Source organism: Meleagris gallopavo, chromosome 1 (genome assembly GCF_000146605.3).
Source record: "Meleagris gallopavo isolate NT-WF06-2002-E0010 breed Aviagen turkey brand Nicholas breeding stock chromosome 1, Turkey_5.1, whole genome shotgun sequence".
Taxonomy (NCBI): domain Eukaryota; kingdom Metazoa; phylum Chordata; class Aves; order Galliformes; family Phasianidae; genus Meleagris; species Meleagris gallopavo.
Genome location: NC_015011.2, coordinates 180,589,279 through 180,608,174, shown reverse-complemented (window position 1 = coordinate 180,608,174; position 18,896 = coordinate 180,589,279). Strand labels below are relative to the sequence as shown.

The window sequence follows — 18,896 nt, the reverse complement described above, 5'->3', positions numbered from 1 at the left end:
TTGTTGTTGTTGTTTTTTTTAAATAAGTGACTTGGGGTACCTATGGAAATGTTTTCCTTTCTGTTCATCCCCAGTTCAAAAGAAAAGCTCTGAGATGCCTTTTCCATGGAAATGTAACATTTCAAGAAGTGCCTCTTTACATTAAAATCAAACTTTGGGTGATGTTAAGAACAGCAGTGAGGCCGTATTGGCTGAAGAAAGAGCAGTTACAGACGGTTTGCCTAAGGAAACAGCAGCTGCCCTACAACAAAGGACAGGCTTTATCTCTTAAGGAAAAGCATCTCAATTTCTTTTTCCTAAATAAGCAAGACAAAACTCATCAGGAAGGTTTGTATTTGAGCAGCAGCTAGCTTAATCTCATTCTGAAGGTCGCAGCGGTGGTACGGAGAACCTCACAAAGAACATTTCTGTGGGCATTTTCTTATTACCCTCAGTCTGCAGCGCAGAGCACTTAATGCTGAGAAAGAAAGAAAATGCCAGCAGCACCTCTGACACACAACTCTGACCTTCCTCAGAGACTTCAGGTCCAGCAGCTGTGGCCACAGATAGGAACACTTGGGGTGTCAGTGTGTAGGATGCTTCTGCTTCAGCAGTGCCACTGATGAGGTGACGTTGTGACAAATGCACATCACGACGTTGCTGAGTGCAGTACGGAGCCTTTAATATTCACTCATCTGCCCAAGGAATAAAAATAGATGCTAAACATCTTAAAATTCTGTCTATACACAGCGCAGCTGATCCCACTGCAGGACTATCATTACATTTTACTCCTCATGCTAACAACCCCTTCACATATTGCAAGACAAAGTTTCAAACACAATGCTTTAGGAAACAAAATAAATCAAAAAATAACAACAAAATACCACATACTCAGAAGTCTTCCTGTTGTGTGTCTCTGCAGAAAATGGGTTCTGTTTTCAGTTCCAGTTCTACATTTATAGTTTATAGTTCAGTTCTGTGAAGATAACTGTACTGCTGGAGATAAGTATAAGCAAGAGGGGAACAGCTGATACAGCACGTGGCTTTGTTTTGAACTACCAGTTACAGTACCTTGAGGTGGTGCTTGCAAACATGAATGATTAAGCAGTCCTGACCATTTAGAAGTGTAGAAACATTACTCCTACAAGTGCAGAACATTAACTGTCTCCCACGTCTGTTGCTGTAACAACGAACTTCCTTTGTTGGAAGTTATCTGTCACACCAAACAGAAGTTCCTGGAAAAATCCAGCTAGGAGCTGTAGAACGTCAAAAACTGATTTGTTTTTATTTTTAAAGATCTCACAGTCTCACAGCTGCTTGTCAACAAACTATCCGTTTGACTTCTCTCAGATGAGCATTACAAGCACAACAGAAAAGGAAGCATCAGTAACAGCACAAATCTGGAAAGCACAGTGCTCTTCCCAGTGCTTTACAACTTCTCAACTCTGATGAAGAAAACTCAGTGGTCAACCATGCAAAACCCTGGAAGGGTTAAGGCTTGGGACTCCTTAGCTGCCTACTTGTGTGCTGCAAAAGCTCTGGGAGAGAAGATGAGAGACAAGATCTGCAAATTCAGTGGTGCTGCTGATCAGCAGTACTAACACAAAAGCTCATACAGAGGTACAGGAACCGTGGGGCTCTTTCTCCAAAGCAAAGGAGGGAGAGAACTACTGGAAAACACGGGCAAGCACACCTCTGTGTTTTGCAGAAGAAAGGAACGGGAGCTCCTCCACCTGCAGGGAACAGCTGCACAAAGAGCTAGGAGCTCAGCCAGCAGGGCCCAGCCCACTTCCCAGAAGTACTGTTTTCTCTACAAAAGAGTTGCAGCATCTCAGGAATAGAAATGATGGCTTATGCACTTACAGTTTCTATGAATGCATTGAACTGTGGTGTCTCAGCTATGCACCCCTCCAATGAAGCTGTATGTTTACTCACTGACTTTGGCACAACGATTACATCTCGTAATACAGCTGCAGCAATTATTTTTTGTTGTTGCCATGACAGCAATGCTGTTAGGTCAGACCTAGAGCAGCAGCTGCTCCCCCAATGCCAGACTCAGACAAGTGCAGCTCTCAACTTTCCTCCCCCCTTGCTCTACTCACATTGCCTGTATACCAAGGTTTTAGTGGCTGTAATGGAAAGAGAGAATTACGAAGTATTATGAATGTGTTTTCTGACTCTCAAGAAGCGGTGCTGTCACGAGGCACGTGTAACACAAGCACATATTCCTCCAGTAGCTGCAGGAGCTCACATGACCCTAAGCACGTTGAAAATCTCTCTTCCAAGTAAACATGGGTATAAACTGTTGGCATGAGTATGCTATGCATTGCTTCATGGGGTTGGAAATACAGCTATAACAAGCAAAACCTTTTACAGGATACAAGTATATATATATTTTTAGCCTTTACTCACTTGAAAATAAAATCAGGTATATTTTCAAACTAAAAGCTTGGAAAGAATGCTATTACTATAAAAGATGGTAAGAATGAACTATACTGAGTGTTACACCACCTTCTGTAAAGTCTGTGTTTGTATCCAGCCACTTGGCCAAGATTTGAAACTCAACCAAAGTGACTTGAGAGGAAAAGAAATAAATCCCTTCACAACTGAGATGTTTCCATCAATCGTAAGTTATGCTGTCATCTTTAAAATGTCCATGTCAACATTTCACTGAAGTGTACTACGACATCTCGATGAGATCACTCACTCAAGGTTCCAACAATGCCATCACAACTGAACCACACACACACAGACTGAGCTTTGCGACCACTTGGCTGTGCCTGAAGGACTGGAATCATTCAGTAAAGAGGAAAAGCCTTTGAGGCCCCCAGGAGCATTCTGCACTCAGTGCTGCCCCAAGCACTATGTTGTTTTGCCCCAGAAACACTGAGCCAAGACAGCGCAGAAGCTGCAGGGTTGGGAACTCAGAGCTATCCCACACAGTTATGATTTGGTTGCTAATAAAAAGAAACTAAAAGTGAAGATTAACTATGTTTGTAAGTAGGTATTAAGAGAAAGCAAGGCCACTTTGCTACATAAAGGGTGGGCTTCTCAGCTCACACTGCTCATCACATTCAGCAATTCCCTGACTGTTAATAGCAGCACTCACACAATTACAAACCACTACAAATGCAGGCTGTTGTGGAAAGCACTTTGCACAACTGCAATATGTACTGCAAAACAGTTCTTGCCACCATTTACAAGAAGGACAGTAAAAGTAAATTCTTGCAAACAGAAGAACACTCATGAAACACAAACTGGTTTAATTAAAACCAAAAAGGAAAGCATACTGAAGGAATAAAACTCCATACATAGCAGTTATTATTTATGAAGCTGTTGACAATTTTGATACAGCATTTTGGAATTTATGACCAAATATTCAGCCTTGAATTCAGAGGGAGAGTGGGGGAACAACCTGCCGAATCCATCAGCACCACAGCACATAAAACTGTACTACTTGATATATTTCTCCATGAATTTTTTGTGAAATTCTGATCTCAGAGTGTCATTCACAAATCTCTTGTCCTTCTTTGTTTCATCTATCCCCTTGGCACAATTCTTGAAGACAACATCATCATCCCATCTGAAAAGAAAGACGTTTTTAACTTTGGTAAATCAATGTGACGCTATTTATAAAAACCACTTAAATAAGTTTGGCTTTCCTACTTCAATGTATTACAAGCAATTAATCAAAAGATCTGTTCTTCTAAACCGAGTCATCTCCTAAATGGTCTTCTGTTAGAAGCAATAGTATCAGTGCACTGAAGGTTACCTTACCTTTGCAAAAAATAACAGGCACTTGAAGAGAGCAGAGAAAACCATCAATGCTCCTGATTTCTACTAACCACAAAAGTAATGTAACGTGTAAACAAGAATTCTATCTAGGGAAAGACCATTATCTACTAATTCTAGTCACTCTAAAAATAAAATTAGTATTCTAAAATGGAAGCATGACATCAAATTGAGGAAAACTGGTCCTCCTACTTTTCATAGTAATGTGAACAGTGTCTGGGAAATGAATAAGACAAACCACTATATGCAGTGTTCTCACTTCACATCACTTTGCTGCAAGATTCGAGCAAGAAAATGATGACATTTAATAGACAGAGCAACAAGAGAGAACTCAGGGATGGATATCACAGCACAGACTGCACTGTACCTCCTCTTCACTTTGAAGTTTGCTTGGGGCTGTGCTGGGCCGGTGAGGTTCAGCAGTGGGTTCCCACTCAGGATGTTCTCCATCCGAATTCTTTCTTCTTCAGCCTTTTGTTCTTGCTCCTGAGAACCAGAAATTGATACATATTACATTTCAGGGCCGTTTTTTAAATTTAGTTGATAGAGAAAGATAAACATAATTTAGCTGCAAATACATTCATAGTTTTAATTCCCAGCTCAGCCTTCTCAGAGCATCTGACACTTGTATGTGAGCAGAATAAAGACAGAAGATACACCGCAGAGCTTAACACTGCTAACAAACTGTTGATCTAGCAGTACTCGTTTCTGCTCTACTTATTTCGAATGTTCCATCAAGTATTCAGTCAAATCCTAGATTTACCATTTACATATTTATTATAAGAAAAACTGTATACAGATTAAAAGACTTTCCTTATGCTCATGAGAAAAGAAGATACATTATACAATATTCAGTAGGTGGAAGGAACCTTCCAGCAATATGAAACTCCGTGATCATTTTGAGCACTCTGCTTGGCTTTGACAAGTACCAGTTCCACAGGGACCAATTGAAAAGAATACTAAGAAATTTAAAGTGAAAACTAAGTGGATAAATAAAAACTATTTAAGAGTTCCAACAATGAGGATCAGAAAGATCTACTGTTAGAAGTGTATCTCAGGCATAAGCCAAGCACTGCACTACTGGCAACACAAATTGGATTTCACTGCCCACGCTTTCAAAATGTATCACTACGTTTGGTGACTTACACGCTTACAGACTTCAAAATGATTGTGTAACATTCATTTCACATCAATACATTTTTCAGTGCCCTTTCAAATGCATCGCAAGGGCTGCTCTTGGGGATTACAAGAAGGAAAGCTGAATTCTCTCATTGGGATGACTATGTTTCCCTTCTCTGCATCCAGTTAAAAAAAGAAATATATCCCCAAGTCTCATTAGTGCAGCAGGAAGCTCAATGCATTGCTTTTATCTATTATAGAAATGAAAAGATGGAGACGATAAATGAAGGTGATTTTCAAACTGCAGCAAATCCATGGCTGGATTTAAAATATATTAAAAAATAAAATAAATCAGTACCGATTTACAGGAATCTCCTGAGAGGTGATCAGATTCTTTGTTAAGGCCATTAGGGAAACCTACAGCAGGATGTTAACATGCAAACGCCCCTTGTGCTGTCCAGTATCATACTGGACAGTACTCATGAGAAACTAGCTGCAGTAAGAGCCAGAGTCCAGAAGAGGGCCACTAAGATGATCAAAGGACTGGAGCATCTCTCCTATGGTCTTAAACGGAGACAGGGGAGGTTTAGTTTAGATATTAGGAGGAAGTTTTTCACTCAGAGGGAGGTGACACACTGGAGCAGTTTGCCCCAGAAGGCTGTGGATGCCCCATCCCTGGAGGCATTCAAGGCCAGGCTGGATGTGGCTCTGGGCAGCCTGGTCAGGTGGTTGGCGACCCTGCACACAGCAGGGGGTTGAAACTAGATGGTCATTGTGGTCCTTTTCAACCCAGGCCATTCTATGATTCTATGATATGATTCGATATAAGAACTCAGTATTTCTCAGTTGACAAATGCTTCTACAGAAAGAACTTTTCTCAAGCTGCCACAGCAGCTGCCTGTCTTAGAGCTGAACCGCAGGGAAACTCTTCTCAAGGCAGCACACAGAGCATGATACACCAGGTTTCTGAGACATGAACCTTGGCAGTGACCCAGAGTTACTGACCCTGAGCACTCAGCTGCATGTCTCATTTTTCCATAATCAGACTTTAAAACAGCACGCTAGGCATCGTCATAACTTTTATCTGTTTTGTGTAACCCACGTAATATCCTTCAATCTCCATCAATCACATAGTTTGCTTTCTGATAATGAAAAAAGTATTGTCAGACTGAAGAGTAAAAATGTGGCGACAAAAAAATTGAAATTGAAGAATGCCATAGCACCTGTAAGTGTTATACCACAAGCAGTGGTCAAAGGGCAGGATGCAGCTCCAGAGGAAGACATCAACGTCCAGCTAACTGCCTGCAGGCACCCAAGCTCACAGCTCAGTAGAGAGCAGTACAATATGATGAGGTTCTAAGGGAGCTGTGCTGCTCCCATGAGTTTCACACACAAGGAGCTCACCGTGCTCTGTGTGCTGCACTGACTGCATCTCCATCGCAGTGCAATGGAAGCTTGCAGAAATAATCTGTATGCGCATCCCAATTTGGCACCTCTATAGTGATGGCAGCGACTGAAAACATCTACAAATCTTATTTTCAAAGATCCATTTCCATATCTGCTGACAGCGATGCTGCAGAGCCCCATGGCTCCTTGTGCCACCACTGGCTGCCTCCCAGCTATGCTCACATACAGAACCCAGCTTCCTTTTAGACCTGCAGAGACAGCACAACCAGAAGCAGTAACAAACCACACAGAGTTATCTTTGTGATTAAAGGCCAACAGATTGGAGTCTGGAAGCACACAGGGAACAGAGGTGTTGAGTAAGACATCGCCAGGTTGAGTCACTGAACAAAGACATCCCAGCACTCCTGTAGCTCACTCATCACAAGGCAGCCTAGGTTGGATGACATCTCAACAGAGCTGCTGCATTAGAAGCAGGCTAATTCTGAAGATTAGTCTTCAGGAATTCTCTATTATTTAGCTTCACCAAAACCTTCCAAAGAAGGTATGCAAGAATTAAGAAATGGGATATTTATTAAAGCTTGTATCCTAGAGACATGACACAGAGGAAATACAAGGTATAACTCACAGTGGTGTAAAGTTGACATTTGCACTTAAGCTGATTTATGCACTCTGGCCAGAGCTGTAGAATTCCTCACCTCCAGCCAAAAAAGGTTTTCATTACATTTCAGAATTTTCCACATAAATCATGCACTGCCCACTCCTCTGCTGAAAGCTGGGATGCTCCCAGTGGTACAGCACGGGCTGTATCAAATGGAACAGACCAGACAGAACCTTCCCAGCTGTCTGAGCTTCACACCTCTGGGGCAGATAAAGCACAGCTGCTGGTAAAACAGGTTCAGGGTACTCCAAAGCCAGCACTGTTCTTTTATGTGTTGAAACAAAGGCATATTAAGCTAAAATGCTATGGATGCAGCAAGCCTACAACAGAAGAAAAGTTTTTTCTCCTAAGGGAGCAAACAACACATCCCTATTCATATCATCCTTTTTTAAAATAACATCTTTGTCTGCGTTTCCATTGCGTTGTGCTTTGCAACAGCACTGTGTTGTACCAACCACGTGCAGGGATGAACCAGAAATCAGCCCTGTTGTTGGGACGTAACTCCTTCCTCTGCTGCCACTGTGCAGGTGGTAAAGGAACAGAATAGGAACATTACAGTGTGAGGAGTCAGCAGGCAGAGGGAGTCCCACAAGCCAAGGAAGCAGATGGAGATGATGCCACATGAACGGGACGTCACAGCAAGCATCCATTGTGCAGCATTGAACTTGCTATGCGACATCACAGTTAGGGAAAAAGCAGACAGAACTACATTAACCTTAACTGAATTATTCATAGAATCATAGAACGGCTTGGGTTGGAAGAGACCTCAAGGATTATGAAGCTCCAACCCCCTGCCACAGGCAGGGCCACCAACCTCCCCATTTAATACCAGACCAGGCTGCCCAGTACTTACTCCATCCCAGTAATATAATCCTATATAAGTCACTAACTCTACTCAAATAATGGACTGAAATTCCACGAAATAAACATACAAGGCACTTGTAACTGTGGAGTCACTATGCAGAGTTGATGCCATCCTTCCCACAAAAGATGGGCCATTACCATTACTTCTTGACAAGGATGAGGATTGCTAGCACATCTCACAAACACTTCATGAAGAAATACACCTGATCATCTCCTTGGCCTCTTCACTGAAATCTTTCTTAATCATTACCTTATACTTTAGTTTTAATTATACATTTATAATTTAAGTGAAAGAGTTCATGTATAGGGATTCATTTCATGTTTTAGCTGGAAGAAGTCAAGGACGTGGCTAAAACACAGAACAGAGCAAAAGTTTGTTTCAGCCATCAGTAAAGTGGGACATTTACTTATAGAGCAGCACTTTGTGAAATAAAGTTGCAAGAAAACAAAGCCAAAACTTTCAGTCTGTTCTCAGATAAGCAGAGAAGGATTGAAAGCTAGAACAGCCCTGCTGGAACAGTGCACATATGTGCAGCTGCTCAGTGGTTTGAGTTTGTTTCTAATTATTTCAATTTACCTTTTAAGGAAACGCTTGAGAACTGAAAATTAAGACTGCTGTAATGCTGCATTTGGAATATTCCCACAAGACCCTACCATGGATGGTCAGCACAGACAGCAGTCCTCATGCTGGGCAGTTTCAGACAAGATCAGAACTATTCCACAGACACAGCATCCAGAACTGAAATGTTCTGGTCAGCTCCATCTCCAGTGGGAGCAACCAGAGGGGTTGAAGTGACAGAGGGCAGGAAGAAAGTCAGAACACAATGCCATCTCAGTTAGCTTTTTTATTTATGATGATTATTTTATGTTTCTAAAGAATACAAAGGAATTTGAGAAATTAGCAGGTTTTGAGTAATCTCTTATTTGGCTGACAAAGGACTTCCTTCACACTGGTATTTCTGTTCATGCCATGAAGAAAGTTAGAATCTCTTAATACTACTTACCAAAACTAAGTTTAGAGGTTTTCAAGGAAAACTGGTACTACCACAGGAGAGCATTTACCAGAGAACATGACAAAGTGAAAGATAGCACACTTCTGGCTTCCAGTTTTAGATGCCTGAGCAGAAATGTGTTTGAGAATAAACAGTCCTCCTTCTATGGATCCTTAAATAGCAGACGCCAAAGCAATGAGCAAAAGGAGTTCACTAAAATAAACCATTTACCTTAAATGAAATCTCAGAAATAACTGCATTAGCATTTTAGGATAATTATCAGGAAAAAAAATAACATACAGCACAAATTTGGGATACAGTACTACACTGGACCCATTCTATCCTGTTCCAAGAACACACACATGCAAACTCATCTGCCCATAGAACAACACAGATTGGAGAACGAGGTGCAGAAAGTGAAGAAGAACTCACTCTGCTCTTTCCCTTTGGCCTTGCCACTGCTTTATCCAAGCTGCTTACTAAGGACTACACTGCTTCAGTAGATAAAGCATTTTTTTTCCAAGTGGATTAGGATTAACAGCAGCTACAAATAAGAGTTTACAGGAGATGTTATCCTCAAGTCAACCAGATAACAACCAAAGTTACCTACTAAATTAGGTTTAAATCACAGTTTGCAAGACATGGTAATGTGAAATCCACAGACATCATGGGAAAAAGGATTTACATAAATTGGATGCAAAACTTTTTGTCAGCAATGCCTTATGCTAAGGATGGGGGTAACAGCATAATCTAAAGATCACACCTTTAAAGCCAGAATAAATATGAGACCTTCTCTCAGGAGAGCTTTACTACTGAAGATTCCAATGCTGCACTCTGCTTTGGTTTTCACTTTTCATCACTGTTCTCTACACTCCAAAGAACCCCAGGAAAAACAGCTCCAACTACACCACAGTGCCCATGGTTTAATGAAGATGTCAACTCTCATGAGGTAATTTTTAAGGTTAATTTGAATTAACTGTCACTCAATGAAGAAATGACCAGAGCAATAATATGTACTACTACAAATAGCTGATGGTCATTTTGCAGATAAAATAGGGGATTCATTGTGTGCACAGAGTTTGCACGTAGCACTGGGCACTGTAAGAAAGCCCTATCTCTGGTGGGTGGGGAGCAGCCAGGAAAGTGAAGAGTACCAGTTAAACCACAGCAAAACGGAACGAATGCCATACTAAGGAATTCAGAGCTTTTAGCACCCTCTAGTGACAAGCTCAGAGTTCTGTAGGTGTAACACCTGATTTTTACACACCAATAGAGAAAGGTGCTCGTTTCTGCAGAGTGTGATTTACTTTCAAGAACCAACAGACTTCTATAGGAAAGCTTCTACACTGAAGGAGCACAGAACACATTTTAACCTTCTATTTTACCACTGTAGACTTCATTACACAGAATCACAGAATTGGAAGAGACCTCAAGGATCATGAATCTCCAACCCCCCTGCCACAGGCAGGGCCACCAACCTCCCCATTTAATATTAGACCATGCTGCCAGGGCCCCATCCGACCTGGCCCAGAACTCTCTAGCTTCAAGAGTGGCCACCTGTACCTACAGCAGTTAAAACACTATTCTTTCCTAGCTGCTCTTACTGCCTGCTGTACACCACGCCCTGTTTACTGCCAGTTGTCTCTAATGAAGAGCATTCCTTAAAAAGCACACCAGCAGTTAAACTACAAGGCTGTACATTATGCTATAGAAATTAATTCATTTCATTTTTGTGGATATTTTCAAAATACGGTCACCTGTGTATGATCATATCAAAACAGTTCCAGTTTTATAGTTTCAGTTGACATTCCTTGCCAAGGCAACACAGTACTGATGTGAAAAGATCAAAAGCATCAAAGAATATGCTGATATTTTTAATTCTTTTATAAGAAGTCTCATTTCTTGCTTCAAAAAAGGAAATTTCCACTGGATGATGGCATGGGTAGATCACCAGTACAATTACAGCTTGATAGGACACCTGTCTTCAGAGAAAGACTTGCATGTCAAAAGCAAGATTAACTTAACTCAAATGCCTCTACATTTGGAAAGTAAATAAAACATTTTAGCAAAACACTCACCCATAAACGTGTCTGCTAAAGAAAGAATTTCTGGTATGCCATTAGACATAAGAACAAAGCCATCAGATTGACCTGAGAAGCTTGTTTTGATGTGTTGTGCCAGCTCTGAGCTTGGAACTCACTTTGTTTACCAGTTCTCACCTGTCCTAAGAATTTAAGGCACAACAGTTTTACTAAACATGTTTGCAAAAAAAAAAAAAAAAAAACAAAACAAAAACCAACAACCAGATGCTCCTTAATGTGGGATTTTACCTTCCGAGCCTGTTCCTCAGCTCGCTCCTTCTTTATTTTTTCCAGTTCAGCCAGAAGAGCTGCAGTGTCATCATCATCACTGTCCTCCAGGTCATCATCCTCATCATCCTCCTAACAGCAACAAAAGTAGAAAAGAAACAGTTTATGAATTTCATGTAATAGACACAGCTTTTCATTCTGAACACTGTCTGCAGAGATGACTCTCTTGTTTGAAAAAAAAAAGAATTATGAGAAGTCCCTCCCCCAGACAGTTCAGGTGCATTTAGCTAAGGCTGACTTCTGAAGCATACCAGTGCTTGTAGGAGCAGCAAATATAACATAGCTGGTTCATTTGCTCCTATTCCATAAAGACAAAAATATAAGTGTTTTAGATGACTGCAATGCTTATATTTTAATAATTCAAATGCCATGTTCCTGACAGATCCCAGAGAGCTGGCACTCTGAATCATTGTAACACAGGTCACTTTAACTGTATGCCTAGATACCTCATCCAGTATTGGGATCAAATAGAGCACTATTAGAAACAAAACAAACATTAGCATGCTCTCAGTGCCTGAACAACTCCAATACATCAACACAAGGAAAGGAGCCAAGAACTCACTATTCATGCAGACAATCAGTGTATCTCAACTGCTTTACCTTTGGGGAATTCTGACTGACCCAGTACTTAGCCTGAGGCTAAAAAAACACCAATGATTTAAGCAGTACTTTCAATTCCCCAGTTTTTGTATGCTAATAGTCACAGCATCCTTGCCCCCTTCTAAAAACACCACTGATTGCAGCGTAAAACTACTATGGACTTCCATCAGAATAGAGGAACTGGATGTAGAGTATCCCCAAACCAGTTCTCAGTTACAAGTCTTAATTTATATGTATATTCTTAAATATCTAGAAGCTCACATTCTATCAGTGGCAAAACCCCAAGACAGGACAGTGAAAGGAAAGAAGACAGAAGAATGCATACATCAGTTAGAGGATCATCTGCATCGAGGTTTGCTGCAGGAATCTGGTCCAGCCGAGGCTTCTTAGACACAGAAGATGATGTTGTATGTTCTATGAGATAAGATTAAAATAAATTAATTAATTAAAAACAGCATCTAAAGTCAGACATTGAATAAAAAAAAATTCATTAATAAATTGTCTTGCATTAGAGTAAGAAATAGGAGTTTATCCTTAGTTTCTCCTCACCCCTCAGTCTTGACACCTATGCCAATTCCTCCCATGCAGGCATCCCCAAGCAAAGCACTAACATCCCCAACCTTATCTTTTAGCCTCCAAGTGCTTCTAAAGTCATTATTTCACAAAGAACAGCAGAAGCTGTGGAGAAATACCCTTATTATATAAATATATTCAGTTGACTGTTTCCATTGCAGACCACTCAACCAAGCATTACTATTATCTACTTGGGTTCAAATGACATCTGCTTTTAGCTGTGAATTAGGAAGTGCCATAATACCCTCTACTCAGCTCTTGTGAGGCCCCATCTGCAGTACTGCCTCCAGGCCTGGGGCCCCCAGCACAACAAAGATGCAGAGCTCTTGGAACAAGTCCAGAGGAGGACCACTAAGATGATCAGAGGGCTGGAGCACCTCTCCTGTGAGGAAGGGTTGAGGGAATTGGGCTTGTTTAGCTTGGAGAAGAGAACGCTGTGGGTAGATCTCACTATGGCCTTCCAGTACTTGAAGGGAGCATATAAACAGGAGGGGGAACAGCTGTCTACAAGGGTGATAGTGATAGCATGAGGGGGAATGGTCTTAAACGGAGACAGGGGAGGTTTTGGTTGGATATTAGGAGGAAGTTTTTTTTTTTTTTTTTACTACAGAGGGTGGTGATGCACTGGAACAGGTTGCCCAAGGAGGCTGTGGATGCCCCATCCCTGGAGGCATTCAAGGCCAGGCTGGATGTGGCTCTGGGCAGCCTGCTCTGGTGGCTGGTGACCCTGCACATAGCACATAGCAGGGGGTTGAAACTAGGTGATCATTGTGGTCCTTTTCAACCCAGGTCATTTTGTGATTTTATGATTCTGTACACTTCACAATTTAGGTACTAAAGTACCTAAATTTGGTCAAGCTTCGTATCAAAAAAATGAATATTTCTCAAACAAATAACAAACAACTTTGATTTTTGTTTTAATTCTCACTTCACAGCACCTGAACTGAATCAGATACTTTTATAAGCAATTTATTACTTCTCTGATGCTCTAACAGTTGAAGATGAGTCATTCCCCTTTTCCTTCCTGTCTTGTTTGTCCAAGCACAAAAAAAAAAAAAAAAAAAGCTCTTTGTTAGCTGTACATACTTGCTGCCAATTCATTACAGCCATTCTGTATCAGCTGGCCTGCTTGATGCTTCCCTACTGGCTGGCCTAGATTTTTGCTAGCATGAAGCCAGCATGAAAGCCAATGAATACTCAAGGAACCATCAGGCCAACATCCCACACTGTGCTCTCCTAACACAGTGTCTAACTCATAAACTTTCAACGTGGAATTTTGTGTGAGAGCAGTGTCACGTAAAGGTACTAAGATCTGGTTGTTAAAGGTTGGATTTTACCTCTGGTTGGTCTGTCTCTGTTCTTTTCCCTCGCAGCAACCCGCTCTCTCTCCTCTAGCTCCCTTCTGAAGTCACGGTTACGCACCTCTTCGGGAGCATCCTGAGTGGCCTGTCTGAAACAGCAACGAGGGGAAAAGGCTGAAGCTGACAGTCAGGAGCTAACAGTAATTTATCAAACGAGGCCAATAAATCCAGTGGTGAACATTTCTACTCTTTATACATAGCTGGGTACCACGTGGACACATGCTTCTTTCTCTGTCTGCGTAACACACACAAGAGCATTAAACACACACACTCCTTCCAGTGGCTCTCAAATTTTAAAGATCTAGATACATTTTTGCAAAACCATCCTGACTAGATCTGTATTTTGCAGGTAGTTCTGAATCTGTTCTCTGCAGCACAAATTCAGTGTCCAAACTGACAATTACCAACACTCTGGTTTACTCTTTGCCATTTTACCATCTCACATTGCTGTTGCAAACAAATCTCCCAGGCTTGCAAGACCAAAACTAGAGCATGCTGTTCTCTAATCTTTTCTCCCCATAAAACAGAAGATACAATGTATCACTGCAGGAAAAAAAAAGAAAGAAAGAAAGAAAGAAATATGGAGGGAACATGGAGGGAATGAGCACAACACTAGCTTTAGTGAAATACATTGCAAATGCATCTTTTCCCCTCTTTTATATAATACATAGGCAAAAATCAACAGACTACTTATATTCAAGTCACACTAAGTTCCACCTAGAACATGCTGAACTTCTCTGGAAGACTTGAGAAGAACTGATGAATAAAAACAAGCAGCAATTCCTTTCACCTTACTGTGAACTCAGGTTTGGAAATAAGAGTGCCTGGAAGAAACCCAGGCTCCAGTCATTGTAAATACACAGCGTGCACAGGCTGTCTTTATGCTGAAGCATTTCATTTGCTTTTATAATTAAAAACTTCAATTCAGAATCCCTGACATGGTCGCAAAAATCCCCCCCAGGCCCTGTGTCAAAGAGGCATGGGAGAGTGGTGCTGAAATACCAAATCTTTCCTGCAATTATGCAGTCCTGGCAAATTAGCAAAGACAACTTTGTATTGGATATTTGCGAGAATGAACTTAAGACACTTAATGCGCCCTCACACACACATACACACACTCAAAGGGATCTGTTACCACACACACTGCACATTCCTGTATGTATTTCTCCCCACACACTCCTTTCAGAACAACAGACTGGTGTTCCACACTCCTGCTCTCTTTAAAGAGACAAACCACCAGCCATTTTTCCCATAACAGCACATTTTGTGCTCCTGCTTTTGGTATCTCCAAACATTCCAACTTCCCATATCCACGTTACCTTCAAAGTTATTCATATGGGCAGGAGGGAAGCAGTGAAAGGACAAACATCTGCATTAAGAAAGTAAAACCCAAGCAATAGTTTAAGCTAGAAAAAAACCAAACTATTTTTTAGGCTGATTACAATTCACTTAAATCCAAGTGACACATTGATTACAGATTTCATGCTATCTTAAAAGAATATAAGCAAATTATTAAGCATTCCAAACACAGGATAATATTCATATAAAATCCCATTATCTTTCACACCAATTGAAGCAAATTACTCTTCTAGAACCTTTTCCAGTGTTTAACATCAGCTCTTCCAACACCTACTAATGTCCAAGTGCTGTTTCACATTGCCCTGCCTCTTCTTAGTGCTCTTTCCCAGCGGTTCTTTGCCAATATATGTCTTAAAAATGGAAAATCATGTCATTTTCAACTTAATACCTTTTATCCTATCTTGTTCTGCAAGTAACGGCACCTTATCAGCTCAGCTGTCTCTGTATGCCCCCAACTCTTTCCACTCCACTACTTGAAATGCTTTATCTCTAAACATCACCTTCTCATGATTCACTTCCACAGGCAGTTATCCATACCACTAAAACTAAACCTTCCAAATCAGTTGCAACCCATTCAATTTCCTAAGCCCGCTTTTGAGATGTGCAGTTTCAGCACTGCTGCACAATATCTGTGTCTGCTGAATGTCAAGCAAACAAATATCTAACGTGAAAAAAATTCAGAGTGTTGGTCACATCAAAAGAAGAAAACAATGAAACACTCCCAGCCTGCTTTGCTGTAAGCCAGACAATAACAATACTTACCTGTATTTGATTTTAGTATGAGAGGGAAGGTCTCTGCTGGAATACTGCTTGGATAGCTGACTTAAGTCTCCTTCACCTTTTCCTCTTCCTCCTCTTGCAGGCTCAAACGTTGGCCTTGCTGCTGTCGTCATTTTAGTTACTACAGAGTCAAGGGCAAAAAACAGTCATTACTGTAACTTAAAGTGAAAGACATTCACCAGAAGCTACATTGCTCCTGGAACTGTTGCAGCAACAGCAAATTCCACTACACAATACAAACTATCATTTGGCACACGAGCCTTAAAGCTTAAGGAGTTTTTTTTATTGTCAGCTTCTATTCAGATGTTCTAAAAATGAAGTCTTTTCCAACATGTCTGAAAGATGGTAGAGACTCAAACAAGAATGTGAGGTCCTGTTTATAAAAGTGGATAAAACGCCAGGAGCCAGACTCCTATCCTTAAGTCTTGGTAGAAGTGTAATTCAACCCTTTCCCCTCTGGAAAAAAACACAGCCAAAAATGAAAACCTATTGGAAATGATCTCTCAATTATGCCTCAAAGCTTATCTTAGCATTATCACCACAAATGCCAGCCAACGTGGACTGTATTGTGCTGGTGCTGCTAACTGAACAGTGACGATGGTCACACACTCTAAACACCACAGTCCTTGTCCTGGCCTGCTTCATTTCTCCAGTACAGGCACAGCATCAACACTGGTAGTGCAGCAGAGCTCCAGCTGGCCAGCAAACCTTCAGAAGTGCTTATGTGAATTAAGTGCAATTAACAAAACACCTTCCTCAGGCAAACACAGAAATTCACCAACTCTCTTACAGAAACTACAAAAACTCATGCAGAACCAACAGGATCTAATAATGAAATAACTGATGCCAAGAAGTGTAGGTATGGCAAAGGACTGAAAGGGGCTCAGCTCAGTCTCACCTACACAACAGCTGTCAGCACACACTGTGCTCAGCACTGCTGCTGGAGGCCCTGAAGCACAAACCATAGATCTAAAAGTTTAGGGTAGTCCACCAAGGCAAAAACAACCCACCAAAAAAACAAAACAGTAAAATCAACCAGACAAACAAAAATCCTAGATGATCAATCAGTGCCATCTTCAGTCTGTTAAATGAAACTACACACATTTCTGCCTCACCAGCACACGCACATCCATAAGCACAGCCTAAGGACTTAAAAGAAACAGACACTCAGAAGGCAGTGAGGCCATGGCACTGCTGTCTAGGGAGCTGTGGTGCCTCACCCCTGGAGGTTACTCAAGACCAGGCTGGATGGGCCCTGGGCTGCCTGAGCTGGTGGGGGGCAACCAGCCCATGGGAGGGGTTGGATGTGGGTGGGCTCTGAGGTCCCTTCCAACCCATTCTATGATTCCATGAAGAGAGGCAGCCAGCACGAGTCTGCACCCACTGCCCCCAACTGCAGACACTTGTAGTGACTCTATGCAGGCGAACCGGAGCTCGGCAGGCCTTGCTGGCTGTGGTGCAGAGCCACGACCAGAGAAAGATGTGACCCCAGGACTTATCTGTGTTATTTATAAGTAACTGAAGGGATCTCCGAGTTCAAGCCCCAGCCCGACTGCGTACACCCATGGAGCATCACCAAATCCCACGGAAACTGCCCCTGCAGCATCTTTCAGGGCTCATCCTGCATTTATCTGGGCCGTAAGGGACCCGAACTCCGCCTGAAGCTACTCAGGCCCGTTCGCTCCGCTCAGGTTCCGGCGGCGCAGCACTGGAGCAGCCCCTGCAGTGCCGCACAACGCTGGGCCGGCCGAGCCGCGTCCATGGGCGCACGCCCAGGCCCAGCCAGGCCGCCCCGCCACCTCATCCTCCTTCCTGTCCCACCGGGTCGCCCACCGCCTCCCCACGCTCAGAACCCCCGATTCAGTCCCCTAAGCCCCCGCCTCTGACCTCAGGATCTTCTCCCGCTGAGCAGCCAGGCCCTACGCCACCGCCATCATCCCGCCCACTACCCACAAGGCGTCGCGCGGCGGCCACAGAGCAGAGCGGCGGAAGGAGAACCTACCATAGAGATGGAGACCGGAAGGCCTTCTTACGTCTCTGCGGAAGCGCGTCCGCCATGTTTGCTACCGAGGCGGAAGTAGGCGCTGTTGTTGCCTGAGTAACGATGGCGGCTTTCTTCCACCTACCCTGCAGCGCGGCCTGGCCTTGCGGTGCGAGCTGCTCTTTGCCCCGCTGTCCTCAAACTTTGGCCATCTAGGCTGTGTCTGGCCGATCCCCTAGCGCCTTCCTCACCCTTCCTGTGAACTCCAACCACCTCACCCGCGTGGACAAGCTGCTGTCAGGGCCGCTGTTACAAATGGGTCTGAGAACAGAGGGGTAGGAACGAGTCCAGGCCACGAGCTGGAGGGAGGAGCAAGGCCCTCCAGTCCTTGTGTCAGCAGCATCACCTGGGCCTGTCTCTCACCTAGCAGCTCCCCACAGCTGATGCTCTTAACGTGGGGTATATTCATTGCTCTTTGTAAAAAAGCCATTGTGTGAGAACACATCGCCCAGAGTTGAAACGCAGCCTCTCTCTTGTGTTTGCTGTTGCTTACAGCTTATCAGACTTTGGTGATTCATGCGATGTCAAACATTCTTTGATACATCTCCAAAGGAAACTTTTTCCTGGACAGCCCCTCACACAGCATGCAACTTCGAAGAGAGCCCAGGAGAGGTCTCTGAAGATGTTGCTACACAAGGAGCCCCAGCACCTAACGGCAGAGCACGCCCTTTGGAGCCTTCAGAGAAAGCCCTTGGAAGAAATGGGCCGTGCTGTACAGAGAAACCGTGTTACCTCCTTGAATTCCTCTGAAGAATTCAGCAGTGTCAGGCTGCAGACTGTGAATGACAGCAACCTGAAATCACAGGATCACAGAATGGCCAGGGTTGAAAGGACCTCAAGGATCATGAATCTCCAATCCCCCTGCCACAGGCAGGGCCACCAACCTCCACATTTAATACTAGTCCAGGTTGCCCAGGGCACCATCCAGCCTGGCCTTGTGCACCTCCAGGGATGGGGCATCCACAGCCTCTCTGGGCAGCCTGATCCAGTACCTCACCGCTC

General features: G+C 42.9%; 1 protein-coding gene across 1 annotated transcript; it reads right to left on the bottom strand.

Moving 5' to 3' along the window:
- Positions 1–3,201: 3,201 nt before the first annotated feature.
- Positions 3,202–17,847, bottom strand: CWC15 (CWC15 spliceosome associated protein homolog). The gene is made up of 7 exons (XM_003203503.4): positions 17,741–17,847; positions 15,836–15,974; positions 13,691–13,803; positions 12,106–12,194; positions 11,142–11,252; positions 4,139–4,257; positions 3,202–3,562 (listed from the first exon to the last, which is right to left on the bottom strand). Exons 2-7 carry the CDS (start codon positions 15,964–15,966, stop codon positions 3,433–3,435), a joined length of 693 nt encoding a protein of 230 aa, XP_003203551.1. The 5' UTR covers positions 15,967–15,974; positions 17,741–17,847; the 3' UTR covers positions 3,202–3,432.
- Between the last annotated feature and the right edge of the window lie 1,049 nt (positions 17,848–18,896).